The 20,158-nt window shown below is 50.0% G+C and overlaps 1 protein-coding gene across 1 annotated transcript in view; it reads right to left on the bottom strand.

Moving 5' to 3' along the window:
• Nucleotides 1-20,158, bottom strand: part of MAP7 (microtubule associated protein 7) — a 178,039-nt gene that overhangs the window by 49,056 nt on the left and 108,825 nt on the right. Inside the window, exons 8-17 of the mRNA XM_075554227.1 lie at nucleotides 18,479-18,606; nucleotides 13,378-13,493; nucleotides 12,699-12,973; nucleotides 10,059-10,293; nucleotides 8,252-8,435; nucleotides 8,033-8,134; nucleotides 7,647-7,697; nucleotides 7,481-7,538; nucleotides 5,712-5,814; nucleotides 1,056-1,279 (exon numbers count right to left, since the gene is read on the bottom strand). Coding sequence (XP_075410342.1) covers nucleotides 1,056-1,279; nucleotides 5,712-5,814; nucleotides 7,481-7,538; nucleotides 7,647-7,697; nucleotides 8,033-8,134; nucleotides 8,252-8,435; nucleotides 10,059-10,293; nucleotides 12,699-12,973; nucleotides 13,378-13,493; nucleotides 18,479-18,606 — 1,476 coding nt within the window. The remainder of the gene's footprint in view (nucleotides 1-1,055; nucleotides 1,280-5,711; nucleotides 5,815-7,480; nucleotides 7,539-7,646; nucleotides 7,698-8,032; nucleotides 8,135-8,251; nucleotides 8,436-10,058; nucleotides 10,294-12,698; nucleotides 12,974-13,377; nucleotides 13,494-18,478; nucleotides 18,607-20,158) is intronic.

Here is a 20,158-nt window from a genome sequence, read left to right as displayed (position 1 = left end):
CCAATCTTTATTTGGCTTGCAGCCGGGGGTGGGAGGTGGTGGTGGTGGGGGGAAGTACTCAGTGCCTCCCCTGCCCCCAGCGCCCATAATTCAAGATCAAGGTATGGCTTTTGTGGGCCCCCTTGAATCATTCCAGTGCCCCGCCCCCTCCTCCCAGGGTGGTCTGGCTCCTTTTGGGAGCACTGATCTAAATCCATTCATATTTTACCATCTGTAAAAAGGACAGGGATCTACCACTGATCAAGTTGCTAAACTCAAATGAGGGAAAAATGGTGGGAGAACGGGGTGTCACAGTCTCCACTCTCTGAGGAATGGAGGAAAGGGAGGCAGGGCAAACTTCTCCCCCAGTGGGTAGGGCCCGAGCCTGTGGTCATACGTGACAGGGGGTGGAGCAGCCTTGGGGCTGCTGGTCTGTTGGTTCTGATTGGGACTTTGCAGGGCCGGTGTCGGCACTGACGGTTTCCTTGGCGCTCATCTTTCGGCAGTTTCTTCTTACAGGCCTGCCACCAAGTGCATTCCGCCTGCCGACCTATTGGTGACTCAGCTCACTCACTGCCAACTCTTGGAGACCCTAAAGGGCAAGGTCAAACTGCCCCGTGGGTTTTCAAGAACGTAACTTTAAGGGAGTAGAAAGACGCCTCTTCCTCCCATGGACCCGCTGGTGGTTTCAAAGTGCTGACTTTGTGGTCAGCAGCCTAATGCGTAACTGCTAGGGGCCAGGGCTCCTTGGGTTTAAACACCTGTAGCACCGAGGGACCTTGAGTCAGCCTCATGTCCATGCGAAACACGTCCCAGCAGTGGGTGCTGCTGGTGGAGGGGGCGCTGGTATGTGCAACGAGAGTAGAATCCTGCAGTGTGTGAGAGGAGAGACCCTGAAATGATCCAATACGCCCTGACACCCCATTTCCACAAGCTTTCCTATGATGTCTTATCTGGTCGCTGGGATCCCGCCCAGGATAAGGTGAGACGCAGATGGCGAGCACACTGGTCTACCCTCGTGAACAGCACGTGTTTCATAGGTCACAGAGAGGGGTCTGTTCCAGGCTTAGGCTCACCTGCTGTCTGCTGAGTCTGAACACCATCGACTTGCGGGAGAGACCCCAGGTTCCCTTCCTCGCCAAAGGCCAGGACTGGACTCAAGGGGATCCCTGAGCTCTCACTGTTGGCGACATCTAACCTGGATGGTTTGGACCCGACGGGCAAATTTATAATTTCTTCAAAAGTTTCATTCTGCACAGGCACTCCATTTTCATTTGGTTGTTTTTCAAAATTGGGAGTACTGGGGAATTTGAAAAATGAAAGTAAGAATGAGTTAATACCAAAAGTGAAGGAACATATTTTTTAGGACAGTCAAATGTTTCTAAGTAGTTCGATACAACTTTACAAACCAAATGTCTGACTGACTGGTTACAGCATTACTTAAATTATAAAGTGGATTCTGTATATCTGCATTTTAAATTCTTTTTTTAACAACAAAAAACCTCTACTTTTTGGTACAAAACAAATAAGAAGTTATTTAAAATATATGCAGCAGCAGCAGTCTTGCATATTAAACAATTTCTACTGTGGGTCTGCATTTGCACACCCATTTGTCTGACAAAGAGTAGCAAGTACCAGGGCTTTTGCTTCAACGATGAGTGGATTATACTATGGGGGAGGGGGACGGGAGGCTAAATGATTTAGACAAAAAGTCACACAGCTACTGAGTGTCAGTCAGATTAATGCATGCTGCTCTCCTGAGGCCACTGTGCACACTCTCTGCCTATTCAAACTGCAGCTCTTCCAGGGTCTCCCCACCTTCTAGAAATGGTTCCAAGCCAACCTTCCCATCGTTTCCCTATAATGGGCCTCTGGACCCACCGTGACTCTCGTGGACTCATTCATGCTTACTATTCTGGATTTATCATGAATGTATATTTGACTTGCCACCATATCTTCCATTTTCTTTCTTCTTTTTGGTTTCTAGAGATATGTTTTTATTTATTTAATAAATCATTTTACTGGGGGCTCGTACAACTCTTATCACAATCCATACATCCATTGTGTCAAGCCCATTTGTACATTCTTGCCATCATAATTTTCAACACATTTTCTTTTCAGTTGAGCACTATCAGCTCATTTTTTGCCTCCTTCCCGCCTTCCCGAACCTTTGATAATTTATAGATTATTGTTTTTCATGTCTTACACTGTCTGATGTCTCCCTTCACCCACTTTTCTGTTCTCCATCTCCCTGGGAGGGGGTTGTGATCGGTTCCCTCTTTCTCTCCCCACCTTCCCCTTCCTCTCCTGGTAAGGCCACTCTCCACATTGGTCCTGAGGGGTTTTCTGTGCTGAATTCCCTGTGTTTCCAGTTCTGTCTGCACCCGTGAACATGCTCCATCTTTGGTCTACAGCCACTCTGAAGGTTGTCGCTCTTCACCGTCTCCCGCTCTTTGTGTAGCCTTCGCTGACAGTGGCTGCACCGACAGAGGCTGGCTTCGTTTGCTTTCGGGGAGCGCAGCAGTACATATAGCTGCGGGCTTCCTGGTTTGTTTAGCAGTCAAGCTCATGCATGAAAACTGACTCAGTGTTACACAATTCTAGCGTGAAAACTTCTAAATGGAAAAAAGACTAAAAGCTTGAAGCAAAAATTAAGAAGGTCCTAAGGCATTGTGATACCTGTAACAAATGGACAGTTAGCTCTAGATGAGCTTTTATCCAGAGACAGGCACTAGATCAGAACATCAGGCAGATAGCACCCAATGGCAGCAACAGTCTCAGCACTGGGAGCTGCTTGCCCTTTAGCAAATCAATTAGCGGATTTTCTATCGCCTTCTAAACGGGTAGGAGAATGAGAAACACTGAGTTGGTGGTATACATGGCAGTCAGGTCTTGTGTCAATTTGGCTGGGGCAGGATTCTCAGGAGGAGCAATGGGTAGGTACAAACTGGTCTTCTTCTGGATGGAAGGGTATACGTGGCAGAGAGTCCCAGGGATCAGTGCTAGGAAGTTTTATACTAATCTAAAAGTTTTAAGTGTACAAATAAGTTGTTCTGGGAAATGCACGTCCTGGGAACAATCCCTTGAGGACAGGAGGGAAAATCACTGAGTGCTAATATGGGCAACATCACAATGGAACTCAGAATTGTCCTTAAAAGATGGAGCGCTATCAGTCACAATGGGGTAGGAGATCTCAACGCACTACAGTCAGTTTCTGGGCGACACAGACACCTTACTCTCTGATGGGTAAAAACAAAGGTCAGTGCAAAGCTGGGCACAGGAAGGGGGCTAGCAGGAACAAGTCCTCTCCTCCAGCATCCCCTAGAGAGGGCGGGGCTGTGCAGCCCGTGTTCTGGCTCGTGTGGACACACATGTTCAGAAGAACAAAGGTAAGGACGTGGGACATCGTACGATGGGCTGTAGTTTGCAGGGCCTCTTCATAGACGCTTTCCATTGGGTTCTCTGGGACTCCCAGGGGGAAATACTATCTTTATGTCCAACTGAAGAACTGTGCTTTAGGGAGGCTAGCCTCAGAGGCATGGCGCCTCTCGGGAAAGGCAGGCATCCAGCCCCAGACTTCTAGTGCCTTAGCCCCACACTCACGCTGATGAACCATGAGAGAAATAGCACTTGAACGACCAAAGAGCTGGTGGAGGTGCCTTTTAAAGATACAGCTAGGTTGAGTTTGCATGTCTCAATGCCAAATCCGTCCTTTACTCCTGTTGCAGTGCATGTGGCCAGCCCTTCCTCTGAACCACTTGCCCTGGCACTCTAGCAGGCAGATTCCTGTCAAGTATCCCCATTCCTGTCCAGTCTGATCTCAGCTCCGTGGGTGGATTCTTCTATGTTTGGATGACTGAAGGAGGTAGGTCTGATTTTCAAGGAGTTCTGGGCCACTATAAGCGCTTAAAAAAAAAAAAGCCCTGCCATTGAGTCCATTCTGACTCATAGCGACCCTCCATGGACAGGGCAGAGCCGTCCCTGTGGGTTTCTGGGGGTGTAACTGGGTAGGAGTAGAAAAGTCCTGTCTTTTGCTCCAGGAACGGCTGTCATTGTTAGGTGAAGGGAAAGACAATTCTATGCTGTCGTTTTCTTAATGGCTGGACAGTCCTTCCTTGGGTAAGACGCGACACAAGCACCTGCGAACCCTGTGACTTACGTTGAAAGCAGGTATTGGCGTGTTTCCCTTGCGAGTCACAGAAAAAGTCAAAGGTCTGACAAGACTGGCGTTTAGGACTTGAATTGGTATTGTGAACTTTAGAATTTTTCATTTCTTCTCAACAATAGATTATCTAAGATGGAGGAGCCGAAGTGCCCCCGTTTTCTCCTGCACACACAGAGCTCTGCAGCTCGGGTGGAAGCCACAGAGCAAGAGGAGGGAGCCAGTTCACAGGGCCGTGCTCTAACTTGCTTGCTACGCTTCTGGGTACAAGGGAGTGGAGGGAGACTCTGGGGGAATTTAGTATTAGGCGTCAGCTCCTTGACAGTGTTACATTTTGGTGATGGCATTTCTGCGAAGAGTTAACCAGAGGAGAAATGAAATCTTATTGATCAGAGTGAATGCTCAGGGACTGACAGGATGGTGGCATCACCTCCTGGTCTGTGGAGTGGGGTCCCTGCAGCGGCACGTTTTATTCCTTTGTAAAACCTGCAACTCCTTCATTAGCAAGTCGAACACGATAGATTATGTGTGTTACATATAATTTATATATACACAGACACACAGACATACACATTAACACACAGACACACACATACACAACTCCACACTCACTGCCATGGTTCTCTCTCAGCGCGCTCTCAGAGTTCTATGCTACGGGGCAAGGCAGAACTGTCCATGGGCTTGCAAGGCTGCTAATCTTGATGGGACTAGAAAACTCGTCTTTCTCCCGAGGAGCAGCTAGTGGTTTTGAACTGCTGACCATGGGGTAAGCAGCCCAACACGTAACCCGCTATGTCACCAAGGTTCCTCATATATAACATAGATACACATATTATACACAGAAATATGTATTATACACATAAACATATATACATTATACACATAAAAAATCAAGGTCCAAATAAAACTAAGGGGCATAATACATATACATATCTATAGATGTATCTTTTTCAAAGAATAAGTCACAGCTACATTGTTTCCACATTGCTATAACTATCCCCATCCGGTCTCGGTAGTGGATTGTTAGGCCCAGCCTATGAGCACTTGTCTTTTCATAGCTGAAGATGCTCAGGTAACGCTGCTCAGATAAATGCACGAGCAGGGGGGCAGCCTGTCTTCAGCACCCCTCTCGTGACTGTTGCCAGCAAATATCTGCTTCTTCATTCAGAGGCTAACATTGTACCCTAAAAAATGTTGGCACGACACTGTTACTTATCACTTTGGAACATATCAGTGACTCGCTTGAACATTCCGTGCACCTCCACGGCACAACTGTTGGGCACTTTAGGGTAAGGATGTGGTGCAGGTCAGGAGGCAGAAAGAGAGGGCTAACAAATCACTCTCTGTTAATCGTCTTTGTCACGCTAAAATGGTAACATAATATTCAAGGACTCAGGTAAAATTATTTCCCCCCTTTAATAAAGGACAGAATTTCTAGGTTTGCCAAAAATTAATATATCCAAATAAAAAGGACTCATCATTGAAATGCTGAAATGCCTTCAAACATGGGAAATTCTGCTGGGATTGATGAGAACATGAATGTGTGTCGGTGGTCATTCATTCAACTCACCTTTCCACAGTCGCTTTCAATTGATGTGAGGTAACCACGTGTGGGCTGGCCACTGCTTCCCCACTCGCGGGAGAGTCTGTCTTACACGGAAGGTCAGACACTGCTGGACAAAGCCAAGGAGGGGAACAAAGGGTTACTTAGTCTGTAGGATCAGAGCCACTCTCCATGGAGCACAACGGTGGATTCACGGCATGCCTGCTACTTACCAGCCACCTGACCAAGTCACTCGAACACTCCGTGCCTCAGTTTCCTCATGGGCAACAGTACCGACACCTCACAGGCTATTGTGAGAACTAACTGTATTAATAAGATAGCATGTGAAGTGCTTAGCATAGTGCCTAGCACACTGTAAGGACTGAAACAATGGTTGTGATTACTTTTGCTTATACGAGATTGACTCTAGACAAACAATTTTTAATATTAATATCGAAACTATTAATGAAAATAGCCATAAGATGACTTGGTCAAGCTGATTCTATGCATCTGTTATAGATGGAATTGTGTTTCTGCCTCCCCAAATATGAGAGGTTTTCAAGAAACTCATGGAAAAATTCTGTCAACTTTTAATGTCTTTTCTCATGAACATTTTGAAACCCACTGGGTATGTGTTTTGTGTCTTCGCTCCGGGCCTGGTAGCACAGTGGTGAAGCATGTACTTGGCCACTAACCAAAACGTTGGTCGTTCACATCTTCCAGCTGCTTTTATTTAAGCTTGATTTTAAATCACCAAAGAACAAAACATCTTGTCCTAAGTATCTATGAAAAAACCCAAACTCACTGCCATCAAGTCAATGCTGACTCAGAGCGACTCCCCTGAGGGTTTCCGAGACTGTAACTATTTATGGGAGCAGACAGCCAGCTCACTCTTTCTCTTGTGGAGCAGCTGGAGGATTTGAACTGTTGACCATGTGGATTGGAGCCCAACACGTGACCACTACATCACCAGGGCTCCTAAAGTATCTATAGATAGCCTCTATAAATATATACACCCCAAACCAAAGCCATGGCTCGATGGTGGCTCATAGGAAAGCTATGACTCTCGTCAAGATTGCAAATGTTCACAGGAGCGGCCAGCCTTATCTTCCTACCACAGACAGACAGAAACACAGGAGTGCACCAGGAGCCCTGGTCCTGCAGTGGGCTATGACACAAATGTAACCATCTGAGACGTAAACGGACTTAAGCTATGAAACATTCCATGACCTCAGCGAGGCTGTAAATCTTCATGACGACAGACAGCCCCACTTCACTGCTGTGGCGTGGTTGGTGGGTCTGAACTGCTGACCTTGCCGCCAGAAGCCCAGTGTATAACCCGTTACAGCACCAGGGCTCCTGAGTGCGCGGGCAGAGAGCGGTAAGCGCTGTGACGCTAGAGCTGTGGAAGGTGGAAACGGGTGGGCGAAGGCAACGCAAACACGCATGCGCTGTCACTAACACCAGCAGCGGCACAGTGGTATGGCTGCACACTGTCTGGGCGGGCAGGGAGGGGGTAACCGTCGCACCCAGAAAAGCAAGGCGGACTTGCGGAGGCCTGGCTCTCACAGGTTTCCCTGCAGACACAAATGGCGAGGAAACAAGCAAACCAAGTCCATTGCCAGCATGCTCCCGAGCTTGACATGCAGTGAGAATGTGTGCGTTCGATGACATGTATCCCTGCGGCTCTGTGGGTGTCTAAGTAAATGTAAGTCACCAATGAATATCTTGACCTGAGAGAGGCGACCAAAAAAAGCCCCGCACTTTAAATCATCAAAACCCATTGGAATAAATACCTGTTTCTCCAGTAAGAACGCCTTTGGCTATATCTCCATTTCTCTGGTCAAGAGTTTTCTACCAAAAGGAAACAAAACCAAACCCGTTTAAACATTAAAGTTACAAACAAAGTAAGGGGAGACGACAGAGCTGTCAGGACTCCGCTGAAAACGGCCATCTCAATACCTTGTCTGCAGCCTCGGTTCTCCGGGTTCTTCTCATAATCTCCTCGAGTCGCTACAGGAAAGGAAGAAAGGAGCGAGAGGCTCAGGGAGGGAGAGAGCCGCGGCACGCTCCCGACGAAGCACACGGCAGGGCACGCGAAGCGCGGCTGTGCTGTGGGGACACGGGGTCTCCGCTGCCGGGCCCTTCCTGGGGTTCCCCGCCCTGCACCCATAAGTGTGTGCCGGTGAACAACGGTGACGCCGGGCATTGCTCTGGGGTGGGTGGGGGTGGGTGTGTCACCAATAGTGAGAGCCACTTGAGTTTATCGAACGTGGCGGGGACACTGCGGGGCTCCTGGTCCTCAGAGGGTTCAAGCCCCCCCATGCGCTCCACCATCGGGCAGCTACCTTCTTCCTCTCCAGGCGCTCCTGCTCTTCTCTCTGGAAATGCTTCTCTCGTTCCTGCCGGGCCTTCTCGGCTTCTTCTCGCGCACGGGCTTCTTCTTCTTTCTGGAAAGAAAATGTCGACGGCTCCTTTCTACAAAGGCTGGTTTTTGCCAGCTCCCAGACCCCTCGGGGGCACCCACACAGGGAGGCAAGGTGGCCCGTGGGCCCAGACGCCTGTACCTGCTTCTGGGCGCGCTCCATCTCCTCCCGCTCCCGCTCCTCAGCTTGCTGCCTCCGCTGCTGCTCCTTCTCCCGGGCCTGCTCGGCCTCCAGCCGCCGGGCCTCCTCCTCGCGCCGCCGGGCCTCCTCCTCGCGCCGAGTTCGCTCCTCGGCCACTCTCTGAGCCAGTTCCTCCCTCTTGTGTCTGGAACCAAGGCACACAGAGGAGAGTGACTGGGAGACCAGAGCGTATGGGGGCCAGGGCAGCTTGTTCAGAGGCCCGGCAGGAGCTCCTCCACTGCGGGCATCCAGCATCACCAGAGGTGAGGGCACCTCCACCTGCCTTCCCTCCACCTGCCTTCCCCCCACCCAGCCTTCATGCTGCCCACACGGAACACAAGCAGGACTTCTGCAGGGAGCCTTTTGATGTGGAAAGATCTGCAATTTAATGATATTTAAAGGAAGGCACTTTTATGAATAAGGTGCCTTCACATCAATAAAGGCCATTGTGTTCTATCTTCCATTGAGGATAGGAGTTGCTCTAACAGGAGGAGGGTGGGCTACAGGAGGAGGGTGGGCTACAGGAGGGTGGGCTACAGGAGGGTGGGCTACAGGAGGACGGTGGGCTACAGGAGGAGGGTGGGCGACAGGAGGGTGGGCTACAGGAGGAGGGTGGGCTACAGGAGGAGGGTGGGCGACAGGAGGGTGGGCAACAGGAGGAGGGTGGGCTACAGGAGGGTGGGCTACAGGAGGAGGGTGGGCTACAGGAGGAGGGTGGGCGACAGGAGGAGGGTGGGCGACAGGAGGGTGGGCAACAGGAGGAGGGTGGGCAACAGGAGGGTGGGCTACAGGAGGGTGGGCTACAGGAGAAGGGTGGGCTACAGGAGGAGGGTGGGTGACAGGATGGTGGGCTACAGGAGGAGGGTTGGCTACAGGAGGGTGGGCTACAGGAGGAGGATGGGCTACAAGAGGAGGGTGGGCTACAGGAGGAGGGTGGGCTACAGGAGGAGGGTGGGCTACAGGAGGAGGGTGGGCTACAGGAGGAGGGTGGGCTACAGGAGGGTGGGCTACAGGAGGAGGGTGGGCTACAGGAGGAGCGTGGGCTACAGGAGGAGGGTGGGCTACAGGAGGAGCGTGGGCTACAGGAGGAGGGTGGGCTACAGGAGGAGCGTGGGCTACAGGAGGAGGGTGGGCTACTTTTGCTCCATGATGGGCCTGAGGGCAGGGCCCTTCCAAGAGAGCCACCTAGCAGTTCCATTTGTGTGAAGAACATTCATGCTGACGTTCGTCCTACGTGCCCCAGCAGGCAAACGACCAAGCAAACTCTCCCTGGCATGGGGTCTGGCAGGCCATCATGGGGCAGTAAGTTACTGTGGCACCAAGAGACTATCTTTCAGCCATATGGCCTGGAACAAAGCATTTCTGAGCTCTCATTGTGTGCTTTTTAAATGACAATGAGGCTGAAAGACACTGAGGCACGATGGAACTTGGAGATGTGTAAGGTGAGAACAACGGCACCTCTATTGTAGTTAGACAAACACACGTGTGCACACACTGCAAACAGGGACTGGGAAGGACCAACCAACGCGCACATAGTTACTGAAAGCGTCTACGGTGCAGACACATTCATGTCTTTGAGCCTTTCTCCACTAAGGAGCTTGGGAGTTAGCATCAGAAGAAGACAATGAGTTTTTCAAAACGCCCATTCGTGGTCCGAGGACCACCAGGGCAGAGGCATTCATGGCTCTTACGGGTGTCTGCCTTGGGTGGACCCTTTCCCCCAGGCCTCACTCTGCTCCCCCTGGGATCCCGTGGCTCCCTCCTCTACCTTTCCAGCTCTTCCTGCTCTCGGCGCTCCTTCTCTTCCTGCTCTCGCTGCTCGCGAGCCAGCCGCCGCCGCTCTGCCAGCAGCCTCGTGGCTTCCTCCGGGTCGGTGGTGCCTGCTGAGGTCTTCGTAGAGGGACTGGCAGTCACGGAGGGGGCGGGGGCTGGGGCCGGAGCTGGAGCCGGGGCTGGGGTCGGGGCCGGGGCTGGAGCAGAGACTGGGGCCGGGGCTGCAGCAGCTGCACAAATAGGTACAAGGAGAAAATCAACTCGAAAGAAAACCCAAAGAACAAAACAAAAACGAGCATCCCCCACACCCCAGGCCTAGACTTCATCCTTCTGAAAGACAAGGGAATGTTTATGGCCGTGTTCTCACGGTCTCACTGTATTCTCTCTGTAACCCGGCAACAGATAACCAAAGGCTGCGTGTGTAAGTGAGACATCCAGAGGAGCTGCCACTGTTTCCAAAGTCTTAGTTCCATGCAAGTGAAATCAGTTAAGAGCCTATGTCGGCTGTGTGCTGAGTATACAGAGCTTAGGTTAGGCCCTGTGGGAAGTTACAGAGGGGCCCCGAGAGGAGATGAGATCTGCCGTTTGTCTTCTGTGGCATGTTCGAAATGCCTACCCTCTGGCGACCATTCACTAGCAGAGCCCTACGGCTTTCCTAGACGCGCTCTCAGTGTCTGTGCCGTGGGCCCAGGTTCAGGCTGGGAAGACGGTGCCCAACAGAGGGCCTCACTGTCTCCCCAAATCTCTGCTTGCACAAGCTGGCACCCCTGACTGCTCACACTTCTGGGCCCTCTGTGAGACCCGATGCCAAGATGACAGCCCAGGCTTTCTGACCTCATCTACAGTTAGAAAGATGGCCAGCAGCACGGCACGGTGCCCGCCACACGCCTCCGGTGAGGCGCAGCCTGCGCCAGCCGACCACCATCACCGGAAGACTCCAGCTCTTCTTTCCCAGCACGGCACCCTTTGGCCCTTCCTGTCCCCGCTCTCCAGGCAAGCAAACGCCGGGCTCGTCCCTTCTGACAATACTCTCTCCCTTCCCCCCACCCGCCTCGCCTCTACCCTCTGCCTTCAGGTTAAGTCTCAGGGAGAACATTATGGAATGAAGACAACTTTCAACAAGGGGTGGATTCTCAGCTCCAGGTGACTTTAACCTCTTGAAGAGCCTGGTGGCACAGTGGGTTTTCACTTTGGGCCGAGAACTGGCAGTTCAACCCCAGCAGCTACTCAGAGGGAGACGGATGAGGCTCTCTGCTCCTGTGAAGATATATAGCCTTGGAGGCCCCAAGGGCAGTTCCCGTCTGTCCTTCTGGGATGCGTGAGTCAGAGTTGACTCGATGGCAGTGAGTTTAGTTTTGCAGTTGGGCCTTTTGGGAAATGTTCTGACCAGTGGTCCCTGCACACTGGTAAGCACAGAATAGAGGTCCCGGATCGGACTGCCCTTCCTGTGCTTCTCTGCCGACACTACATGTCGCTCAACCGACGAGCTTGCTATCCTTCAGAGTCCTAGGAGCTACTTCACAGCGGTTCTCAACCCCGGGGTCGCGACCCCTTTGGGGCAGCCTGATTCATAACAGTAGCAACATGACAGTGATGAAGCAGCAACAAAATGCTTGGGGATCCGCACAAGCTGAGGAACTGTATGAAAGGGTCGCGGCATCAGGAACACGGAGAACTGCTGTCCTACCAGATCTACCAGATCTTCTGAGCCAGCAGGTCTGAGCCCAAGGACCTGGAGTATAAGAAACACGACGATGTGGCAGATTCAAAAGATTTCCACAAACTCTTTGAAATGCCTGCCTTCAAAACGGGAACATGAGATCCTCTCCCTGGAGTGTGAGCTGGAGCCAGCGACGACTACCGAGTCCCTGGGCCTGGGACTCTGGAGACTAGCTGGTGAAGGATGCTGTAACTTTCGTGTTTCTCGCCAGGATTACTCCTTCTGGGGAAGCCAGCAGCCAGCGGTCAGACCCTCAGGATAGCAAGCCACCCTTTGGAGAGGTCCACATGGCATGGCCTGCTGCCAGCAGCCACGAGTGTGCCATCCTCCATGGTCACCAGGCTCCTCGGAGCTTCAGCTTAGCTGTAACCTCATGAGAGACCCTGAGCCAGAAAACAGCTACGCCACTTCTCAATCTCTGACCCAGGGAACTGAGTGGCATGACGTGTAAGTGATGTTGTTTTAAGTCATTAAATGTGGGTCTATTTGTCACACAGAAATAGATAACCAACAATATGACAGAGGTGCTCTGAATGAAACTCAGACACCACGCCTGAACAAACACACTGGGCTTTAGGGTGTAGGAATGAACCGTCTCTATATATGAGTGAACCACACTAAAAGCTGAACCTACAGCCGTCGGGTTGATTCTGACTCACACTGACCCTACAGGACTGTGTGAACTGCCTCCAAGTGGTGAATCTTTTACCTAAGCAGCGCGCCCCGTCTGTCTCCCCTGGAGCAGCTGGCGGGTGAGAAACACACACCTTTTGGTTAGCTGTCCTAGGCTTACACCACGGTGCCACCAGGTCTCCCGCACTTAAGAAAAGGCCCCAGTAAGAAAACAAAAATTAGAATAAAAACAGCACAGTCCAAAATGAGTGCCGATACCTACGGAACCCGGACAATTCTTACCAGGGGCAGCTTCCGGCTCCGCTGGTGTCCCCTCCTCAGCGGGGGCCTCTTCGACCTTCACTAAAGGTGCCCTGACCTTGAGTGTGGACTCACTGGCAGCTTTCTGAGGTTCCTTCTCCGGCTCCACCTTGCCTTCTCTCTTGGCGGGGCGGATGTTGCCAGGGGACGGGGGCCGGGCCTGGGCAGGGGCAGCAGCAGCTTTGGCGGAGCCAGGAGACAGGGACGAGGCTGGTCTGGGTGTGCCAGGCAAATGAGGAAAGGACTTGGATGGCAGCCTGGGCAACAAACAAGCAACATGGAAAGGAGACGACACGTCAGGAGAGGCCTGCCAGAGCCTTTCTTCCGCCCGTCCTGGGCGTGTCCCAGGCGTGGCCTAGAACACCAACTCCTGGCAACGCAGGGGAAGCATCCGGAACATATGCATTTGGGGCTGGCATTCTCGTATACGAAGTCTGCCACGAACGAGAGCCACCCTGGTGGCAATCCAGGGCAGCGCTGTCACCGCGCTGGCAAACCCAGCCAAATTCTTGCCCCAGAGCGAGTTCCACTCCCCCGACCCTCCTCTAAGGAAGAATGCCTGTCCCACCTCCGAGGCTAACAGCGTGGGGAGACCCGGGAAACAGGCTATCTGATTGTCCCATGTGGGAGAGCCCGGTGCTCAGGATCAGAGGGAACTTACCAAAGTCGGGAGGATGCTGGTGATCTCGCTTTGGGAAGAGACGGAGATAAAGCCCTTTGGAAGCCAGATGTGAGATGGAAAGGGCTATTTTCCCTGCCTTTCTCTCTCTTAAAGCTCTGCGTCAGAGGAACACAGGGATTAGATTCTTCCAGGAGCAAGGCATCCGCACAGACAATCTGTGTTCAACAGTGGAGCCGCAGTCTACTGCAGACTTTCTGGGAAGAAATTTAAAACTCTACTTCATAGACTCAGCCCAGGCCAACATAAAGCTCTCGTGAGCTTAAATCTAAAGAGTTTTATCTAACTGAATCCACACGACAGGACACTAATGAGTTTCTGGGTGTGTGATTGAGTTATTTTTTGGAAAAAAAAAATCATACATATACTATATGTATATTTTTTCGTCTAAAATTTAATGCAAAATCTTATTCTGGTTTACCCCACACAAAATAGAAACATGAACAGTCACGTCAGTTCCCCCCATCTTTTAATTAAGAACAGGACTTGACCTTTTTCATTCTTAAAGTTAAAAACATTTTTTTTTAAAACCCTGAAACATGCCATAACTCCGTCTTACATCTTTTTGGAAATCTGTGAGTCTGTTACAATAGATATCTCTCTACTTTGCTGGGCGGACGGTGCAGAAACAGACCTTGCACCACCGCCTGCCCTGGCAGTGTTCTCTTGGAGAGCACATGGAGAAGACCCTTGGAGAGAGTGAGGGAGGTCTTCCCGTTGACTGGCAAACCCTTCCCGAGGCAAACGTTTGTGTCTTCCAAGCCTCTATCAGAAAGCATAATGAAGCCTCTTTTCTGCGACCCCTCTGGGTGGCTTTGAAGCTCAAACTTCCAGCTAGGAGTTGAGCACTCAACCATTTGCACTAAGTGACAAATAACATCTGACGTCTTCCTGTAATTTCGAAACGACAAAGGAGGGGCAAGGAACGAGCTTCCCACGGCGTGTGCCAGTTCGACAGCGTGGGCCACACTGGTCCCAGAAGGCAGGAGAGGCCCAGACGACAGCTGCAGTCCTCGGGTGGCAGAAGCTGCAGTCAGGGGTCCCCCAGGGTCCTCTGGCAGGTGCACGGAGATCAGGAAGTGAATCTCTACTTAAAGCATGCTACCCTTAGACAGGCTTTTTATTAAAAACTGGTCATTGCGCCAGTTACATTTCTCTCCCCAAACTGTAGCCAGCCCCGATTCACAGTGACCATATGTATAACAAGATGAGGTGCTGCCCGTGTCACCCCAATAAACCCTGTGGTGTGCAACCACGGTGACAAATCCAAAACTGACTCAGGGACAAGGGAAGCAGGGGAATGGTGGCTAGGAAAAATGCTCAGTCCTAGCGATCAGAGTCCCCTTTCTCACCATTGTCAGGTCCTTGAGTTCCGCTGTCCTCTTTTTAGTAAACACTGTGAATTACGCGGATGCTTACATACTCTCTCCTTCCAAACGGCATACATGCTGATTCAGTTCATCCACTGCAATCCAGTCCATGTACACCACTTAGTCCACTTAGTCCATGTCTTCCCTGTTTCCCGTTCTATTCTTCATCCTTTCCTAGCCCTCTGAACTCTGTCCTTGGAGAAATGCTGCCCTGCTCATCTTAAATGGCCTATGATCTAACAGAGGCTGACGGGGGAAGGGCAGGATTATGGGGAAAGGGCAAAAAGAGTGATCATGCTGCTAATTAAAAAACTATAAATGCCACACAGTTTTAAGATTTAGGTCTGTTAAAAATCCCAAATGTAACAGCCCCTCCGTGTAGTAAAAAATTCCTTTACCACGTAATCAGTAAAGGATGATCTAACGCAGGAAGAAAGCAAACAGGGCTAGGGAGCGAGAGCAGTGCCTGAGCCCTCAGGGCGCATGTCTGACAGCTCCTGGAGAAAAGTCGAAACTGATGGTCAGAGCATCCCTGGCAGAAATGCAGGCGGTTTCCCTGTGACGTCTGCTCCGTGTTTGGGGTCCTCTATTAATCTATCTCTTGAGACTATTGCAAAGCCTGTTGGGGGTCACAGGTTAAGGTATAGCTTACTTGATTTTCACGGGATCTTTGAAGCATCTGGGAGGTACAAACCCCACTGTTTCCTCCTGTCTCAAGTTACAGAATAAATTTAGTGTTTCTCAAATTAATCAGGCCTCTGTCTTTGGCAGAAACAGTGACAGCAACCACCGCCCTTTGTTTCCTGGCAACAAGATGATTTCAGTTCCAACCTGAATGGTAAGCACCAGAGTCTCGTGCGATGCACCAGCTTCTATCCGACCAGAAAGCCTGGTCTCTTCTATGAGTTCAAAGTTCTGTTCTATCACATTGGTTTTCTCTTGATGCGACTTTGCACCATTGCAGACAACACCCTTCAGGTAGGCATATTTTATATCTCCTTCCAAAAACCATCTCACTGCCAGCGAGTCGATGCTGACTCACAGCAAACCTATAGAACAGGATAGACCTGTCCTTGTGAGTCTGAGACTGTAACTATTAAGAGAATAGAAACCCTCATCGTTCTCTGACAGAGTGGCTTGTGGTTTTGAACTGCTGACCTTGTGGATCACAGCCCACCATGTAACCAATAAGCCACCAGGGAGGGCTCCAGCATCTTCTTCAATAGTGATCCTCTGTGGGTTTATGAGGCTGTCACTGTTTACGGGATCAGAAAGCCCCATCTTTCTCCCCAGGAGCTGCTGCTGGTGGTGTGGAACAGCTGACCACGGGGCTCAAAGCCCAACACACAATCTCTATGCCACCAGCGCTCTTAAATGTACTTTCATTGGTCCGAGTACCTATTTGGGTCTACATCTGTACAGGGCACGTCTGCCTCAGCCTAATTTGAGGGACCAGCTGGCGCTGTGTCCACAGAGTTGAAGGGAGCACACGCAGCAACTGCCCATAGCAATGGTCTGGACACTCTTCTGGAGCTCGCTCCCCAACCTCGATGGGGCTCCAGGTGCCCGTGGGCAACGGCTGAGACAAACTCTCGGGTTTCTGGTCTCCGTTCTCTGCGGGCCTCTGTATTCGAAACCAGCACAACTTAGCCCAGAGAAAGCCTTTAATTTTACAACTCGCGGTGCGGCTTAGAAACAACTCCCTGTTGTAGGTGCTATGCTGACAGACACTCCCAGGTGGTGCTGTCCACAGAACCTCTTGCGGTGGTGGAAAGGTTATAAATCCCTGCATTACAGCCCACTATCGTGGCCACTGGCCCGGGAGAGGAGGCGGTAGTGGTCCTCGGGCTGAGAGCTCAGCTCTTAACTGAAGGGTTGGTGGTGTGAGCCACCCAGCTGCAAACCTGGAGAAAACCCTGGAACTTTGCTACTGCAAACACTGCGGCCTAGGGCACCATACAGGAGCCTAGGCATTGCTGGGGTGTCCATTAGGCTGCTAACCAAAAGGCCAGCTGTTCAAACCAAACAGCTGCTCGGCAGGAGAAAGATGAGGTCTGTTGGCTCCCATGAAGATTGACAGTCTTGGAAAACTTGACTTGATGGCAGTGGGGGAGGGTTTGGTTTGCAAGGTAAGTTCTCCCATCACATGGGTCTGGACTGATTAGGCAGCAAACATCATAAGTCAGACTTGGCTACTCGGACTCAGATCTAAATGAAATACACTTCACAATCCAGTTTATCGGTCTCAGTAAACATATCTGAAGTACTTGAGTGGCAAACTGAATTCTGAACTAAGTAAATTTAACTGTAAACAATTCATAATTCAGCTTCTTTCCCTCACACGCCTCGCCCAAAGCTAAGCATCAGCCCCGGTAGCCAGAGCGCTGTGACCCAGCAGCAGGTCTGACCCCAGGGCGGGACTGGCTCCCGAGTACTTTTCTACCCTTGCATTAGAGGAGCCGTAGAGTGTGCATTCGCTGAAAAGAGGGCCAATCGACCCAACGGAGAAAGAGAAAAGCGTCAAGCAGAAAGTGTGAGAGAGGGGAGGCTTTGGGCCACATGACAACACCTCCCTCCCACTGGATCTATTAGCCCAGGGTCAGTCCTTAGCCATCCCTCATGGAGTGAGCATTTTTGCTTTTATTCACAAGAATATTTGCCCTTGGTAAATGCTCTTTTTCTCTCCCCAGTAAGTACCCAATGATTGGTGCCAGAGCTCCCCGGTGTAACCAGAGCTTTTGGTCCACAGCTCGGATTCTGCATCGTCAACAGGCTAATGAACTCAAATACCACAGACATCAAAGGTAGAGTCACCTTTGGCTTAAAGCGCTGGAGGTCTGAAGCAATCATGAATTAAACACTGACGCTTGAAAGCCTGAAGGGGCTTGAAAGAAAAGTGCCTGTGGGTCTCAGAGCCCTGGGATTACCTAAGCAAAATCCTTTTAAGTGTCCATCTTTGTGAATCTGAATTGCTCTGAGAAATTAAGATTTTAAAAAATGGTTCTACCCTTTCATTAAAGGGGTCATAGTCTTATCATGGGGAAGAGGCTCTAAGGCCTTCAGATCCACTGGTAGATGTCTGAAAACCAGGGAACAATGTCTGGATCTTGTAAGACACAAGGTACAGAGCCAAACAACGAAGCAACATTCCAGGAGCCATACAAATGACCTCACTTCCACTCAAAGGGCAGTAGAAATGAACATTAGCTCGGCCGACACACAGGTGATAACAGGCATACATTAATTTCTTTAAAATGTGCACAACACTGTCAAGGGCCAGTTTTCCTAACAGATGCCTGGTGTTTTCCAAATACTGTCTGAACCATATTTGATACCTGGGCCTTGACAGGGATTAGCTAAGAAGATAGGTATGATTTACCTGACTTTTTACCAAATTTACACAAAAGGTTAGCTGTGCTTGGAACGTGACTGGAACCAATGCTGAAGAAAAACTGCCAAGGCCCATTTTCTCTCCAGAGGTCACTTGGTTCTCTTCAGTTCCAACAATCAAAGTATTCTGGGCCACCATTCCTTTGTATGGAGGTTTCGTGTGGCAGGGTATGCCAGCACTGACGCAGGTTTACCCAAAGAATGCAGTTTTCACTTTCAAGTGGACGTGTTTGTGAGACAGGCACAGCGTGGGGCCCCTCTGCCCAGACAGGCAGATTCACTTTGGTGATGGGCGGGCTGGCATCTGCCCCGAGAGTACTCACCGAGCTGCCGTGGATGGTCTTCCGGCGTGCGGAGCCCTCCGGTGCTGTCACAAAGAGTTTTGGTCGCTCCAGCGGATTCCTAGAGTGTGCAGCTTTGTAGGGCATGGTGTTGATGGGGCTGCAAGATGCTGAACGAGGACAAATGGGGATAACTAGGGTGCAGGTGATTGTTTTACACACAAAAGCGCCAGAGGAGCAAGTGGAGGGAAGCCAAAAGCAGGTTCAGGAGAAGGAGCAAAGCAGAAGTAAGAGAGAAAAGTAGGGAGAAGATGTTATTATCTAACGGAACCCAGAACCATCATAATTCAATTTTCCTCACGGCTGGAGGAGTCCATGAGGTGCCCATGCAAACGCTGGACTACAGTGCTGATTGGAGATACAGACTCAACCCAAATAATGGAGAGCCCGGGGCCTAGCAAGTGATGGTTCTGGTAAAAGGCCGTTTTACCGACATCAGACCCTTTAGGTAAGAATCGGTCCGCAATCAGATTTTTCCTCATTAGCTTTAGGATGAACAAAGGTGGAAAGAGAGGAAGCGGGCAGGCAGGCAAGCGAGATTTACTACAGCTACTGGAGCAGTCAAGTTCAACAGCCCGTCGGACCAAAGCAACCCCGTTTGCACAATGTCCAGGGACCAAGTCTCAGCAGATACTAAGACCGGTCGCAAGGATCAGTCCCATGTAAGTGTCATGGGACAAAAACCTGGCAATATTTCAGCTACTTCAAGGTGACTCAAATGCATGTTTCTTTGGTTCCTAAGAAGCAGAAGCAGAACATCTGGCAAGATGTAAATTATACGGATTTCGATGATGATCAGAATAAGATATTAGAATGGCAAAACACGAGGGGGAAGCATGAACAGCGTAGACGGCTGTAGTCAAAACTATTTTCTTCATTCAAAAAAGCTTCTGATCATCCAGTTTCAAAAAAATGAAAAACTGCCACTTGTTTATTCTGAACAGTACCTTTAAAGAAATTCATACGACACAGCACACACATCCAAAGCATGGGAACTAAAATTCCACGGTTCATTTTCAAATTTCGTCAAGAAATTTGTTTTCCAGAAGTAAAATGAGGCAATTAAACATGACTACTAAGAAGAATACTATGCATTTGGACCACGTTACACAGTGACTTTATCCAACTCTAGCCATGGTAATGATTCTTTAAAGAGACTGTTATGCCAACTGAATATAATAATGTTAAGTTAAAAACTCAAAAGTTCACAAGACAAATCTGGAAAAACCTAATTACAGAATTATTAGTTTAGTATATTTCATTGTTATTTGGTTTTAATTTGTTGACAGAAATAGACCAGATTTCTTATTGATTAATGCAATTTTTTCCCTTAAATGCCTTATAGCATCTTTTGGCTATTACTCAACAGTCAGGGCAGTGAACAAATGGCACCGTTCTCTGTATCTTTAGGATAAAACACAGACGCCTTGCATTCCCTCACTTCTCTGTCAAGAATGTATGTGTCTTAAGAGTGGCTCTTAACTTTTTGCTTTCAACCTTAATGGTGAAGGAAGGAGTGCTTGTACTTTGAGGATGGACTTCTTTCTCCTCCAGTGGAAGAAACAATCCCAAGAGGTGCCTATGGGGGCATTTCCTGAAGATCGTCAGGATGTAAGCCCATCTCAGTATGCCTTCTGAGTCATCTTTTACCAGAGTGTTGTG

This window comes from Tenrec ecaudatus, chromosome 7 (assembly GCF_050624435.1).
Source record: "Tenrec ecaudatus isolate mTenEca1 chromosome 7, mTenEca1.hap1, whole genome shotgun sequence".
Lineage (NCBI taxonomy): Eukaryota > Metazoa > Chordata > Mammalia > Afrosoricida > Tenrecidae > Tenrec > Tenrec ecaudatus.
The sequence above is the reverse complement of the archived record's forward strand: the minus strand, read 5'-3'. Positions and strand labels throughout refer to the sequence as shown.